At 36.9% G+C, this 15867-nt stretch overlaps 1 protein-coding gene across 1 annotated transcript in view; it reads left to right on the top strand.

The window, feature by feature from the left end:
* Positions 1 to 14904, top strand: part of LOC109938878 (ribosomal protein S6 kinase alpha-5-like) — a gene marked incomplete at its 5' end in the record, with an annotated part of 48803 nt that extends 33899 nt beyond the window's left edge. The window contains 6 exons of the mRNA XM_048600990.1: positions 800 to 893; positions 2210 to 2380; positions 7337 to 7528; positions 10024 to 10180; positions 10429 to 10583; positions 11691 to 14904. Coding sequence (XP_048456947.1) covers positions 800 to 893; positions 2210 to 2380; positions 7337 to 7528; positions 10024 to 10180; positions 10429 to 10583; positions 11691 to 11948 — 1027 coding nt within the window. The remainder of the gene's footprint in view (positions 1 to 799; positions 894 to 2209; positions 2381 to 7336; positions 7529 to 10023; positions 10181 to 10428; positions 10584 to 11690) is intronic.
* Between the last annotated feature and the right edge of the window lie 963 nt (positions 14905 to 15867).

The following is a 15867-nucleotide window of genomic DNA, read 5'->3' as shown; positions in this document are numbered from 1 at the left end:
TGATGCTGCTTGGCCTGCTGTGTTCATCCAGCTCTACACCTTGTTATCTCAGATTCTCCAGCATCTGCAGTTCCTACTATCTCGATTACACACTACCTATTGCTAGTTACTCACAGCCGCCATTAACAACTATTCACCCTCCTAGACAGGTCGTTATCAATTCCTTTGTCTATCCAACTGCTCTTCTCTCTCTTCAGGCTCTATCCTGTCGTTTACGCCCTACCCCAGCCCCCTCCCTATTTTCTGCATATAAACCTACTTTTTCCCAGCTACCATCTATTCTGAGGAAAGGTCACCGCACCTGAAACATTAACTCTTTTTGATTTATTTTTTTCTTCACAGATGCTGCCAAACCTGCTGAGCTTTTCCAGCAACTTCTGTTTTTGTTCATGATGTAAATAGATCTTTCTAATGAATCATTACATACTTGGAATAGCTAAGGACATCCTTGATTTAAGCTTTATTCTTTACAGAAGGCTCAATCAGTGATGAAGGTAGAATCTCAAATGATCTCTGAGAGTTGAATTAGTGAGGAGAAGTCAAGTTTTTATACAGCTAACTGCAGAAAGTATGCAGCAGGTAGTCATGGACATCAAGTGATCACAAATTTGGACATGAGCTTAGCTGTGATGCTTCTAATGGAGTCTGTTATTCAATATTGAAATTCATTAATAATTAATTCTAACTTGAACAAAGTCAGAGGATACTTAGAACTGTTTCTGAACAATAAACTCTTATGATTTGTTATCCATGCAGTTGTAGAATATGAATTGCCCTAACATGTTATGTTGCTTTTTAGAATGGAAGCCTGTACGCAAAGGGAAATTGCAGCACTGAAGCTTTTAGGGGCCCATCCTAACATTGTTGAACTATGTGAAGTTTACCATGATCAGGTACAATAAAAAGATAAGATACAAAAATAAATCTGAAACTTCAGTAGTGTGAAGAATAATGATTCACTAACTTTTTAACTGTTACAAACTTAATCTGATTTTTAGTGCGCATCTTTTTTGAGTTTTGCATTTCAAACAATTCTTTCTCTTAATATTCTTTTTCAAATCTCTGGTCTGCCAAACGCACAAGCCAGGAAATAGTTAGCTTTAATATTATCAAAGATAATATTATAAAGTTATGCATCCACACAGCTCTGTTTACGAATAAGAATTTTTGATCAGTTTTAAATTGTTGAAAGCTAATGTTTGAATTGCACTGTTTATGGTTGGAAATTTGAAATTATTTGTATAGGAGTGTCTGCTAAACAAGCCACAAATCCCTGAAGCTGTGCTTCTTAAAATTAGGCAAAATCACAGAATTGTTGCCAAATATAGTGTTAGCTTGTACATCAGTAACACTAAAAATTGACTAACTGTTATGTCAGCTCTGATTTGGAATCATTACATATTTCACTATGTATAATGGTATGCAATTGATCCCATTTGTTTGAATGTTCAATGTTTCCCTGTATGTAATAGTTCAGCTCCTTTATTAAATTACTGTGTCTGTAAATTCTCTGTTTAAACTCTTTTACCTAATTAATAAAATCAGTAATTTATTTTTAAATGGGTAAGATTTTCCACATGGAATTCGGGATCCTGTCATCAAGGTTAAAAGCTGGAACAGTCATCTGGCAGTGATTTTCTCTGAATTGCTCACCAGGTGCTGAGCTTGTCATCCTTAACCAGTGGGAGGACTGTCAAAGTTGGAGGGCCAATAAGAAACCTTCCAGTGCTAAAGAAACAGGATCTTGCACTCCTATGCAAGTGAGACTGTGGGCACCTAAAGATGTAGCTGCCCTCTCTGCAATTTTGTTAATTTTAAGATTAGAAACCTGTCTTCAGCAGCCATGCCACCCCCATAGGATGACCTCTTGCTGAAACCAGGAAGTTGGGAAGACCCTCTAATCCTGACTGGAAAGCTAGCCCTCCTACTTTGCTACTAGGAAGTCATATTTGCGCAGTTTTTCCATGATACCTCTGGGGACCTTTTTAATAGTCCATTAGCAAGCTGAATTGACTATCCACCACATGCAACCTAGTGCACCTCCCCCCACCCTACTAAACTCCATCCCCCATCCAACTTCCCTGAAAATGGCCTGGGAGTAGAATTGGTATACTGCTGAAGCGAATTTACAAGCTTACCACCCTTTGATATATGTCACGAAAAACTGCTTTTCCACTTAAACAATAATTCCATTTTGCTCTTCTCCCAGTTACATACATACATGGTTATGGAGTTGTTAAAAGGAGGTGAACTACTGGAACGTATTAAAAAGAGGAAGCATTTCAGTGAATCTGAAACCAGAAGAATTATGAGCATGCTCGTTTCTGCAGTTCGTTATATGCATGATTGTGGAATTGTGCACAGAGATTTAAAACCAGAGGTATATTAATGAACGTAATGTTTCAAATTTTAGTAATTTTGGAAACTAGTACCTATCTATTGGAGAACTTTTACCATCCAGTAAAGTTTTTTTACACCAAAAATGTATGACCTTAGTAAAACTTCGTAACTATAAAACACTTTGACTTGAAACTTACAGGAAGCATAGTAGAATTTTTTTTTAATCCATGCCCCGTGTTCCACTGTGACTGCCTCAATATAATTTTAATACCCTTGACATCCACAATCTACATCGCTTCTGAGGTATGTGGCCTGAAGTGTTCAGCAGTTTTCTGCCTGTCAGTATATAATGGCTGAAAGGCCTTAGACAGTACCTTTTGCCCTCTCATGTCTCCATGGTGGCTGCCGCAAGATTTAGAGCATCCCCTAGCATGTAGTCTTGGACCTTGGAATGTGCCAGGCTATAACATTCATTTGAGGACAACGCTTTGCATTTAAAAACCAGCACGTTAGACGGATCAAAGAGCATCTTTCATAGAGTTGATGGTCCTCCAGCTGTAGAGATGTTTATCTCACTCTATGTTCCTGGAAACAGCTAATAGAACACGGAGTCCTGCTTGGGATGAACCTGGACAAAAATCATGGTGCAAAAATAAAGTTGCTGGAAAAGCTCAGCAGGTCTGGCAGCATCTGTGAAGGAGAAAACAGAGTGAACGTTTTGGGTCCGGTGACCCTTCCTCTGAGCTTTTCCAGCAACTTTGTTTTTGTTCCTGATTTACAGCATCCACAGTACTTTTAGTTTTTAAAAATCACGGTGGCTCTTTCTAGGTTCATGACTGTAGATAAAGTTTATTTTTCACAGGATGTACAGTTTCTTGAACACCTCAAGTAGAACTGCTCTTTTAGTTCAGCATAGATCACAAAGTTTTGCCCATGAGGATAAGATAAGAAGGCCACATATTTGTTGGGAAGTTAGGGTCTAAATGGGAACAAAGATATCTAAGGACACAACTTCAGAAAACATTAAAATTAACAATTTGGCAAGTCATAAAAAATTGTCTATTTCTGAATCGGAATGCAAAAGCAAATTAATTGTGTTATATTTGCATAGAGCTTTGATACATAGAATACTGAACTGTTCTGGTCTTCAGTTAATAAGAAGACATATTATGGCACTTCAGAACGTACTGTAATGGGTTTACGAGGTTGATACTAGAATTAAGAGGTCATACCTAATATGAATAAAGATGAAACTATTTGATGACCTTTTCTCTCAAAGAGAAAGTTGAGAAGTGACCTTATAGAGGCCTTTAAAATGATCAGGGGCTTTTTCATATTGTACATATTGTGAGAATGTTTCTGCTTGTAAGGAAATTCAAAACCAAGGGATCATAAATTTAAAATAGTCACTGATTAAATCCAGTAAGGAATTCATCTGAAATTTTATTGCCCAGAGATTGGTTAGAATGCAGAATGTTGCCACTTGAATAGTTCAGGTAAAAAAAAAAGTAGGGAACATTTTGAAGGGAATCTAAATACTTACATGAAAAATAAAGCAATAAAAAAGTCATGCTGATATGAGTTAAAGTGGAAAGGAGGTTCGTGTGAAGCATAAATATTGGGCAGATCAGTTGGGATGGATGTCTGCTGTTATTCTCCTACAATCACTTACTGCACATGTAATGTAATAAATTGTCTCATAGCATTTCACAGGGGCATTCTAAAGCAAAAAATGGCACTGAACCACATGAAGTATTTGGGCATATAACCAACGGCGTGGTCAAAAAGGTAGATTTTATGGAGGAAAGCAAGGAAGAGAGTGTGAGTGGTGTAATCACCAAAATTGTGATTAAGATTGGGGTCACAGAAGAAGCCAGAAATAAAAGAGTGCAAGTTTCTTGGAGAGTTGTAGTGTTCAAGGAGACCAGCCATGGAGAGATTTTGTTTTTCATTCATTCATGGGATGTGGGTGTTTCTGGCTAAGCCAGCATTTATTGCCAATGTCTAATTACCCAGTTGGCAGTTATGAGTCAACCTCATTTGCTGTGGGTCTGAAATCACATGCAGGCCAGACCAGGCAAGGACAGCAGTTTCCTTTAAAAAAGGATTTTAGAAAATGAGGATGAGAATTTGAAAATCAAGTCGGGGCAGTGTCAGGGTGAGAATACAAAATGGTATGTGAAAAGAACTTGACGCAAGTTAAGATATTACAGCAGACTTTTAGAAGAACTCAAATTTTCATAAGGTAGAATATGAGAGACCAGAATCCATTCAATGATAAATCTAAAGGTGACAAAGTCATGAATGAGCTGGGTTAAACTAGCCAATATTTGGAGATGGGAATGGCAATGTAGTCCAAAGCTCATACCAGGTCAAACATTACACCAAAGCTGCCGATAAATCTGTTTAGTCTCTGACTGTTGTCAGACAGGGAATGGATTCAATATTAGGAAATGAAATTTGGAGCAATTGCTGAAGACAATGGCTTCAGTTTTCCCAATGCTTAATTAGAGGAAATTACTACTCATCCAGTATCAGATGTTGATGAGTTATTTGATAACATTGCAATACCAGAGGAGTTGGGAGAGGTGGTGGTGAAGTAGAACTGCGTGTCTTCAGCATATTAGTGAAAATTAACATCCTGTTTATGGATAATGTTGCTTGACAGAAGCATGTAGATTAGAAATAGGAGGAAGCACATACAGTAATTAATCATGAGGGAGCCAGAAAAGAAACCACACGGAGTGGATCTATGAAAACAGTTTGAGAGGCAAAAATTAAACCACGAGAACATCCTATCCAGCTGGGAGGTCAATGGAGGAGGATGGTATGGTCAATCATATCAAAGACTATGACAGATCTGGGAGGGAAAGTTTATCTTTCTCCCAATCACAAAGGGTACCATCTGAGAAATTGATAGCTGGTTCACTCCTGTCAGGTAGGAAACCTCATTGGAGTGGTTCAAACATGAAGTTCCAGGAAAGTAGATGGACATGGATTTGGGAATGACCCCAAATTCAGAGACCTAAGAGAGTAAAGGGAGCTTGGAATTTAGGGCAGGATTTACAGGGATGATGGTGTCTGGGATTTTTTTTAAAAGGAGTGTTGAAATCAGACTTCAAGCAGAGAAGGACAACAATTCAAGAGAAAACCATATTAATAATATCAGCTAACGAGACCCGGAGTGGGCAGTTGGATCGTTAGTAATTTAGTGGACGTAGGGTTGAGGGAGCAAGCATTAGATCTTGTGTAGTTTCGAGAGGTCATGAGGGATATTATGAGGGAGACTAGCGAAAGATATGAGTTCAAGACTACGGGTAGGAGGGAATTGTGGAAAACCATTGGCCAACGGGGATGATGGAATTCTTAGTGAGAAGAAAGCTATTCAGTCCATCAGTATTTGAAAGAACTATCTAATTAGTCCCATTGCCTTTCTCTTTTCTCATAGCCTTGCATTTTGCTTTCTAGTATATAACCATTTTTCTTTTGAAGTTACTATTGACTCTGTTTTTCATTGCTGTCCTAGGCAATGCATTCCAAATCATAACTTGTTGCATAAAAGTAATTTCCTCTCCCATCTGGCTCTTTCACAATCAATTGAAATTTATGTCCTCTGGATTTTGACCACACTGATAGTGAAACTATTCTCTTCGATGGAAAACCAACACATCGCCAAACTGTATTGTTCTCACCAATGCTTCAGATTTACTTTTAATAACTTCTTTTGATCCTGTCTCTAAAAGTCAACACTAATAGTTTTTTAAAAATGACTAAAGTCATGGAATAGTTGAGAAAGCTCAAAGTGTTAGATGCATCTCGTTTATCCTTCCAGAAGGATCTGAAACGAACATTATTTTAACATCCCATTGGTTCTTAAATAATTACAGGGCAAAACTTCCTGATACCAGTCTTAGGATGTCTCAATGTATGACCTGTATTCTTCTCGCAGTTAAATTTAAAGTAATTTTACAGATTTACCTTTTCAATCGCTTCAATATCTAGTACACCTCCTTAAGATCACCTCTAGGCCAGTTCTTTGCCTTGCCTGCTGTAAATTTGGTTGTACAGGCAAAGAAGTTAATGAAAATGGTCTTAGAGATCTGTTATTCTCAGATGGACAAACGGCAAAATAATTGTATTACTTTTTTTATAATTGAGTGGTGTTAATTGTAGCAGTGATAAAATATCTTGGTCTGTCAATGTGATCTTCTACATCATCCATTGTTCCACTTTATAGAGGTTCTACTTTTGCCCTGTTGTCAGAACTTAGGACAAGTGGAGGCTAGGTGTTGTGCAGTAAACAAAATATATTACTAGGATGTTTGTGTTTTGATGTACCTTTTAAAGATAGCTATGAAATACACCTGTAATGACACTGCACTTGCTAGCGGTTGTCATAATGTGCATCTCAATACTATCATTTGGTAGCATGCTAATGCATTTGAAAATGTGCTGTGTTTTGGTTGTTAGATTACTAGACTATCAAGTAACATAATTAGTGTGCAGTTGCATGACAAGAGTTAGTTTGTGGACTCATAATGCTAAACACTGACCCAGATTGTCGTCTTGGAGAAATGCAGTTGAACATTTGTTGAGCTAAGAGTTGAAGTACTTTTACTAAAATTTAACAAAGTTTCACATTTATAATTCAGGAGGATTTATCAATTTTTAAATTTTATCGTACATTCCAGCCAATGTTTTGAAAATTGATTCAAAATTTTAGAGCTTTGGGTTAAATGTTAGGTTTTGACAAAGAAAATGCATACTCTGTGTATGACTTATTTTGATTGTATTTTGAATGTGCCATAAGAAAACAAAAATTCAATGCTGACACTACTAAACAAGTATACATAAACCTATGCCAGAAATGCTCCAAAATTTAGTAAATAAATCTTAACACTTCACAATTTTATCTTTATAACTTGTGGACAAATGTTTTTAAAAGATTAATGAATGCAAGAAATTACACTTAACTGTTGTTTCTTTTTATAAACAGAATATTTTGTTTACTGATCAGAATGATGGCGCACTGATCAAGATAGTAGATTTTGGGTTTGCAAGAGTTAAACCTTCTGACAGCCAGCCATTGAAAACTCCGTGTTTCACTTTCCAATATGCAGCTCCTGAAATTTTCAAGCAAAATGGTTATAATGAGTCTTGTGATCTGTGGAGTCTTGGAGTAATATTAGTAAGTATATAAAATATATTTGAGTTGTGTATCACTCAAACGTTTGTAAAGGAAGAATTGACGTTGTCACGTTTTCAGTAGTTGTCCTTGCATGTGTGGGATTTAGGTCTCAAAAATCTGAGAATCACAGAATCCCTACAGTGTGGAAACAGGCTAATCGGCCCAACTAGTCCACACCACCCCTCCAAAGAGCATTCCACCTAGACTCACCACCCTACCCTTTCCCTGTAACCCATTTCCCATGGCTAATCCACCTAATTCAAACACCTCTGGACACTACAGGCAATTTAGCATGGCCAGTCCAGCTAACCTGCACATCCCTGGACTGTGGAAGGAAACCGGAGTACCCAGAGGAAATCCATGCAGACACGGGGAGAATGTGCAAACTCCACACAGACAGTCGCCCGAGGGTGGAATCAAAACCGAGTCCCTGGCACTGTGAGGCAGCAGTGCTAACCACTGAGCTTCTGTGCCGCCAAACTGAGCAAAACTGAAATTCCAAATCTTGGAATACTTTTGGGAATTCTATACACAACATCTTATATGTAATAGCACATGAGAAATTAACCATAGTTGTAGTCCAGTTTGGAGAAGCTATGAAGAATAGCCAGTTTACAAACTTCAGCCTAATCTTATTTCTGTGAATGAGTATGGGAAACGTTTTTAATTTCCCAACACTAAGATCTTCAGTTACTAGAAAGGTTACATTGAAGAAAATTTGCTAATTTATTTAGTGGGTTGACACCCTATAAAAGACTTGTGCAACATACTTTACCAAATGTATGATTAGAAAGGTTCAATGAAATAATTTTAAAAATGCAAGTTATGTCTGTAATTCCACTTATTTTATCCTGTACATGGGTAAATGCATCAACTCTCTGTTCCCAGTGTTAAATCTCTGACATAGTTTTGAATATGCGTTTTTTTTTCCAAAACTGATTCATGCATTTTTGCACTTCATCACTGATTCAAACTTTCTTTTTGAGTGTAATTTTCTCCCAGGAGCAACAGATCAATTAATGTATTCTAATGTATTTGCTACAGTACAATCTTGCAGCTACAGCCAATGTGGAGCATTGCAGCGGAAGTACTAACATAGAAATATAGAAAATAGGAGTAGGCATTTGGATATTTTGAGTCTGCTGTGCCATCAATATGATCATGGCTGATCATCCTACTCTGTATCCTGTTCCTGCTTTCACCCCATACCCTTTAATCCATTTTAACCCTAAAGGCTATATCTAACTCCTTCTTGAAAACTTTTAATGGTTTGATCTCAACCATTTTCTGTGGCAGAGAATTCCGCAGACCCACCACCTCTTTCTTAATCTTTCACCATTAAGATAATTTCCCTCCTGTTTTTGCTCCAAATTGAATGATCACACGTTTATTGGAGTAGGGTGATGCAGGACCTAATCCAGATTATGAAATCTCAATATACAAATGTTACCCTGATTCATTCCTTTTAATTTCTTGCAGAAGTTATTGTTAATTAATTGACTGTTCTCGCCTTTTGTTTTGGAAAACCTCCTTGAAATATGGATGTAAATGACAAGGTCAGGATTTGTTACCCGGCCTCTAGTTGTCCTAAGAAGGTGGTGGACCTTTGTCTTGGACTATTGCAATCAATTCTTTGTTGTGGTGGTTGTGTTGTGCTTTAGTACAATTGAATGGGTTGTCAAGCCACAAGAGAATGCAGTTAAAGGGCAACCTTATTGGTATAGGACATGAGACGCACACCGACAGAAATTAATGTTTTCTTCTCTACCGATAGGTTTTTAGCACAATCCAGTCATTTCATGGTCACTTTAACTGATGACAGATTATCGTTTTCAGATTTTTTAAAAATGAAATAAAATTCTCAAACTACTATGATGGAATTTGAACTCATATTTTGTCTTCATTATTCCTCCATGCCTCTGAACATGCTCCTACTTAATGTATCTAAATTTATACAGTGCCGAAGTAGTCTGAATTACAAGTTTGCTGAAAAATCATTACTAGTGGTAATGATTGGTTATTAATAAATTTACATGAAAAATAAATGAGGAAACTACCCCAGTTCCTTCCTTTGTCTATTCCAATCCAGTTTCACATTCTCGGAAATGTAGTCCCTAACAACATAAAGTGCTTTACTGTTAGAGATTAGTCCAGCAATAGTTCAGATGGTTTCAGTTTTGATCAGATTGACAGCATTGGCTATATGCCATTCCTTGGCCATCCAATTGTCACAGCCAAGAATTTCAAGGGGAGAAAGGAAAAGAAGTGGCAGATTTAATGTTCTGTTATAGGATACGGTAGCCTCACCAAACATTGCCAAAACCTTTTCCTGATGCTGGCTAACAAATGTATTTTTTTAATGGAGCAACAATCATCTTATCAGAAAGGTCATTTGTGAGATTGATGCTTCCCCCTAATTACCCAAATATTTACTACATGTTCCATTGCTCAGAAAGTAGCCAATTATAAAGCTTATGTATTTTGTTGTATTCTAGTATACAATGTTGTCAGGACTGATTCCTTTCCAAAGTATGCAGAGAACTGTGATATCAAACACTGATGAACAAATAAGAGCAATAAAGGAGGCAAACTTTTCACTTGCTGGAGAAGTCTGGAACAATGTTTCACAAGAAGCTAAAGAGCTGGTGCAAGGTAATGTACTTTTTAACGTTTACCAAATAAATTGCAGACAATTTGCTCAGGTAGTGTTGCAACAAAACACATTTATGTAAACTTGTATGATGTAGCTTATTTATTATTTACAAATATGTGTAGATACATATAGATAATGCACATACATACATAAAAATAGACCAGGAAATAGTTTTTTACCTGTATCTATTTGGAATCTTTGATATAATTTTAGAATGACACTACATATAATTCCATCACTTCTATAGGTTTACTTACTGTGGATCCAAACTCTCGTCTGAAGTTATCTAGCTCAAGATTCAACAACTGGCTTCAAAATAGCCATTGTTTGTCCTCTAATCCATTGGTGTCTCCAAATATTCTTGATTCTTCCACTAACAGTTACTTCAAATCTTCTTTTATGGTAAGATCTTAAATCTTAAATCAGAAATTAAACTGGAATGATAATATTACAGTAATATCTCAGCATTAGTTTGTCAATATACTCCAAAGCAGTAACAAAAACTGAAACTGCTGGAAAAGCTCAGCAGGTCTGGCAACATTTATGGAGAGTAGAGTAATCAGAATTAACATTTCAGGTGCAGTGACCCTTCCTCAGAACCGCTGAGGAAGGGTCATTGGACCGGCAACATTAACATCTATCCACAGATGATGCCAAGACCTGCTGAGCTTTTCCAGCAATTTCTGTTTTTGTTTCTGATTTTCAGCATCTGCAGTTCTTTCCGTTTTTACTCCAGAGCAATGTTCTTCCTTTAAAAAAACACTTTTGAAGGTTTTCAAATATCATGCACTGGTCATGAAGTAACCACAAATACCACATTTACAAAGCTACTCAAATGTTAGGATTAGCTTGAAACATTATGTCCCCTTCCCACAATAAAAGTTCTAGCTTATGTACATATTTCAAATGGGACCATGTTCCTACAAGTTGCTGAAGCCATCCAGTAGCTGGTAACCAGGATAGTTGTTGGCACCCTGGGTTAAAGTCTAGAAGATGGAACTGCTAGAAATTTGTGTGTGTTAGCAGTGCTGAAGGAGTCAGTTGGATTTGGCTGTTGATAAATTAGGTTGTTCATGAATAATAGCTGCATGAATGAAGTTGTAGAACATGCCTTCTGCCTTTTGAACTGTAACCCATCACAAAGTTGAAAACCTTCAGAGGAGAAGGTAAGAAAATTGGCAAGCAAAAAATAATTCTTTATGGCATTTTACATACTTTGTTTCTGGTGTTTCTTGGGGCACACTACATTTGTTTTAAAGCTGGAAGGAGCTTTGGAAAAATTGTCATTGGGAAAGAATGTGTGATATCACCTTGTCAGCATTGAAAATTTTATCAAAATTCGGCAACATGACATTTTCTGCATTGTGAACTGTTTGTGGACAGTTAAATTAATCCCATTATCCTACAATTCTCCAATGTATTTAACTAGGAAATCTTTCAAGATTACTTTTATATAATGTTACATTTGTTGCAACAATACCACATTCTTTGTGTTATTTTCTACTTTAGGCTGTTAATAAATGCAAGAGAGAAGGATTTTTCCTCCAAAGTGTTGAAAACGCTCCTTTGGCAAAGAGGCGAAAGATGAAGAAAAGTAGCACAAGTACAGAGACTCGGAGCAGTTCTAGTGAAAGCTCGTCTTCTCAGTCTCATGGTAGAACATCTCCAATGTGCATCATCCAAGTTCCTTTACCAGCAAAAAAGTCTGTTTGTGTCTTCCAATTTTCTGAAACTTTAAGCAACAGTTTCAATGATACTTCAGTCTAGCTATTATAAAAATAATCTTCAATATTTATTTACCTTTCAAGATTGATTGGCAGCTGTACTTTTGGTCATCCAGATGTCAAATTGTGGAATCCTTCCCTAAAACCCTCTGATACTCCAACCTTTCCTCCTGTCTGCCCCCTCTCCCATCCACTCAATCCCTCTTATTCACCATTAGGGGCCTCTCAGTTCTGTTGAATGGTGGAGCAAGCTCAAGGAAGTGAATGGTTTACTGGTAAATCTGGTAAAAAGGGCTCAAAAAGTAAAATTGTTGTGAAAATGTGGATATTTTTCTTGTACATTAAACAGAAAAGTATTCTTGTACATTAACCAAACAATGAAGCTTGTTGTCGGATGCAAAGAGAACCAGCTTTAGAAAGCAAATTTGAATAACTGAGTGGCTTAGAGTTGAAAAATTAACAACATAATGGTGAAGTAGTGATGATTTTGCAGGTGTGTTTCTGTTGTGAAGGTGAATCGTCTCACGTTTAGCTTGTGTGTAGTTATGATTCTTGTTTTGCTTCGGTGCACTGTCTATTTACTGTTCAACGTTAACAGGGAATTTTGATGTTTAATTTCTAGGAAAGACAAGCTAAAATTTGGAAAATAAATGTTTTACTAACAACTTGGGTGGCATAGTCATATCATAACGTTAAGTTCTCCTTTGTGAGAAGGAGTAAGCAATCAGAGGGCTAACCACAGAGGTGATTAGGTGATTAGAGGATTAGGCTGAGTAGATGGGCAACAGTTGTAAAATTGTTGGGGGATAGGGAGAGTTATTGTGAACTGTGAGAGTGTCTTAAGTGTGCTTGATGTGTACTTTGCATTTTTTTAAAAAATAATGTCAATATGGTGCTTCAAAAGAAATTACTTTAGAGTCTCAAATCAGTGAAAATATCACAGCGCAATCATGAAAAATTAAACAGCCTGACTCCTGCCAAATTGCGACTTTGTAGGACTGTGATAATGCTGTAAATGGGGCTTCCAGAAGGAAGGAAAAAGCAGTAATCCTAAAGACAGCAGTGGTGGCACAGAGATATTGTCTTTCGCAAACAGATTTCTTGGAACAGGCATGCATTCAGCGGCAGTTTAATTTCTTATGTTTTGGTTTGTGCCGTTCTTTGGAATGATGTTACTGTAAAGATAGGTGGGTGTCGTTGGGTGGGAAGCAGTGAGTTAGCTCAGGCCTGGAATCATTGAGGGCCAACGGTGAGTAATGCAGTTAGGACTGGAAGAATTTTGTGTGTTAATATTCTTGAGTTTGAGAAACAGTGCATGAGGTACGATCATGGGCTGAGAGGAAGTTGAATGTACTTTTATAGTAGTATTCGATGAAAATATAATTGGCTTCAGAATGGTCTGTAGGTTGATGTGGACCTTTTTTAAAAGCAAGTATGAGTGAGTTTCTTCTGGTGTTCTTTGGGAATTTGGGAATCACAGCCATCATAGGCTTTACAAATGCACAAAGCTGAAGAAAGATAGCCCATAGAAAGTAGTTGCTGTGAAGAGGTTGCAGAAATGAAGGCAGCTGAAAATAGACCTCATGGAGTGGGAGAACTTCATTGTTTGATTTTGATTGTTTTGATATTTCAGTAATAGGAGGTCTTGTTGCACTATATTTATGTCTGTACATCTAGGGCAAAAGCTCAAGTTAGAGTCCCATGCCAGGACCTTTTTGGCAATGGAAAGTATGCTTGTAACATGGTCGAACAGATTGATTATCAGCCTGTAAATCCTTCTGTATGTCTGATGGCAGGTGGTAAGAGTGTGAGAAACTCCTGGTCAGCCATCATGCAGAAGGCAATGGGAAACCACAGCAGCCCTTTGCCCATAGGAGTGGACCAATCAAATGGAAGTCCTTGACCCAACACATTGAATTAGACTGGGAGAAAAAAAAGAGAAATTACTAAATCTCCAGTCATAAATTTTATTATTCAGGTTTATTCAGTTGGTGGCTCAGGCAGCACTGTAGCTGTAAAATTAATAAGTAATTGTTTCAGTAATTTTATTTTTTTGTGTAGTACTTCATTTATGAACACTTCGTTTAAAAATCTGAAGGAACTAAATGCTCTTTTTTTCATGTTTACTCTATCGTACTGGTACTTTGTACTACTTTGATTTCAATCATATTTACTTGATTGGTAACTCAAAACAGATGCTTTTGTAATTAGCTGAAATAATAACAGATGCATGATCCTATGACATCGACTACCTCTAAAGCCACACTTTCATATGAGATACCTTTGAAAGGGTTAATGTTATGAACATGTGCTAGATGCAAGGAATTAGTTATATAGATGGAGAAACCTATTTAAGTAAATTGGGCAATTATTCTTGGTATAAGCTATTAAATAAAGCAATAATGTATATTTATTTTTGTTTGTAAATAGGCATTAATAATTACCATACTTCAAATATATTTTAAAACTCCACTGTGTAATAAATACTTATTTCGAAATAAATTTCATTTCATATCAAGAAAGGGAAATCTGCTTCCACTACTCTGATCATGTATCAGTTATGTGAGAAAAGGCAAGCTTTCAATAATAGTTCTGAAGTTTTGTCTGTAATCTGTTAAAAGTATTTATTTGAATCGTAACTACTGTTGTAGGCTCAATTTGAATTATTTTAATGAGTAAGATATTCTAGCTGGTCTAGGAAAAATAGTCATAACTGATGCAAGCTATTTTCTATTCTGTGTGACTGCGATTATAAATTATTACTAATCAAATGTCTGCTTTGAGTAAAGAAATGAGATGCCATCTTCTTGATGTGTACTTTTTTTAAATGCAATATTTTGATTTTTACATGGTTTGCCTTTTTGTGCAGTTTAATTTTAAATGAATTTATTTGTGTTCCGTTAGAGTAATGGGTACAGGAAACAGAAACACTTCAAGCAACAACATTCTTTACAGTGTGAAAAAGTGCTTGTGTTTTCCAATAAACTAGTTCAAGATCATTTATGTTTGTTTATGCTTTAATAGTAGCATCTTTAGAATCTTATTATTACTTAATTTTTGCACCAATATTCATACAATTTTCTGCAATTATTTCTGAATCCTAGAATGGTTATAGTACAGGACTTTTAGCCCATTGTGTCCGTGCTGCCTCTCCAAAGAAACCATTCATCTTAAGTTACTCCGCTGCTGCCTTCCCTCAGTCTTGCTCGTTCTTCCTATTTGAATAATAAATCAATTCCCTCTTGAGAGCTTTGATTGAACCTGTCTCCCTCGCACTAAGGCAGTGCATTCCAAATCCTAAACACTCGCTGTGTAAATTTTTTTTTCCTTCCAAAGGCTATTGCTGTTTTTACCAGTTACCTGTGCTCTCTAGTTCCAATAGAAAGTTTCCCACATCTACTCTGTCCAGACCCCACATGTTTTTGGATCCTCTATCAAATCTCTTCTCAACCGTCCCCAAGGAAAACAGTTTCAACTTGTCTTCCTACATAACTAAGTTTTCTCACTCCAAAATATATTTATTTTGAATCTGATCCACATTCACTGATGTCTTTACATTCATTCTGAATTGTGATGCCCAGACCTGGACACTGACACTGACACCAACTCCAACTGAGGCTGAACCACGATTCTGTAATAGCTTAACAGAACTTCCTTGTTCTTGTACTCTATGCCCTAATATCGAAGCCTAGGATCCTGTATGCTTTATTAACTGCTCTTTTAATCTTCCTGCCACCTTCAGTGATTGATGTACGTATACTATCCGATCCCCCTGCTCTTGCACCTCCCTCAAATTTGTGCCCTTTGTTTTCTTTTGTCTCATCACATTCTTCCTACCAAGATGATTCATTTCTGTATATATTTCATTTGTCTTCCTATTTCATCAACTTGTCTCTGTTCTTTTGAAATCTACACTTCACCCTCTCCTCCTCCTCCTCGTTCACAGTACTTCCAAGTTTAGT

Source organism: Rhincodon typus, chromosome 9, assembly GCF_021869965.1.
Source record: "Rhincodon typus isolate 14 chromosome 9, sRhiTyp1.1, whole genome shotgun sequence".
Lineage (NCBI taxonomy): Eukaryota > Metazoa > Chordata > Chondrichthyes > Orectolobiformes > Rhincodontidae > Rhincodon > Rhincodon typus.
Note: the sequence above shows the minus strand (reverse complement) of the source record. Positions and strands in the feature narration are given on the sequence as shown.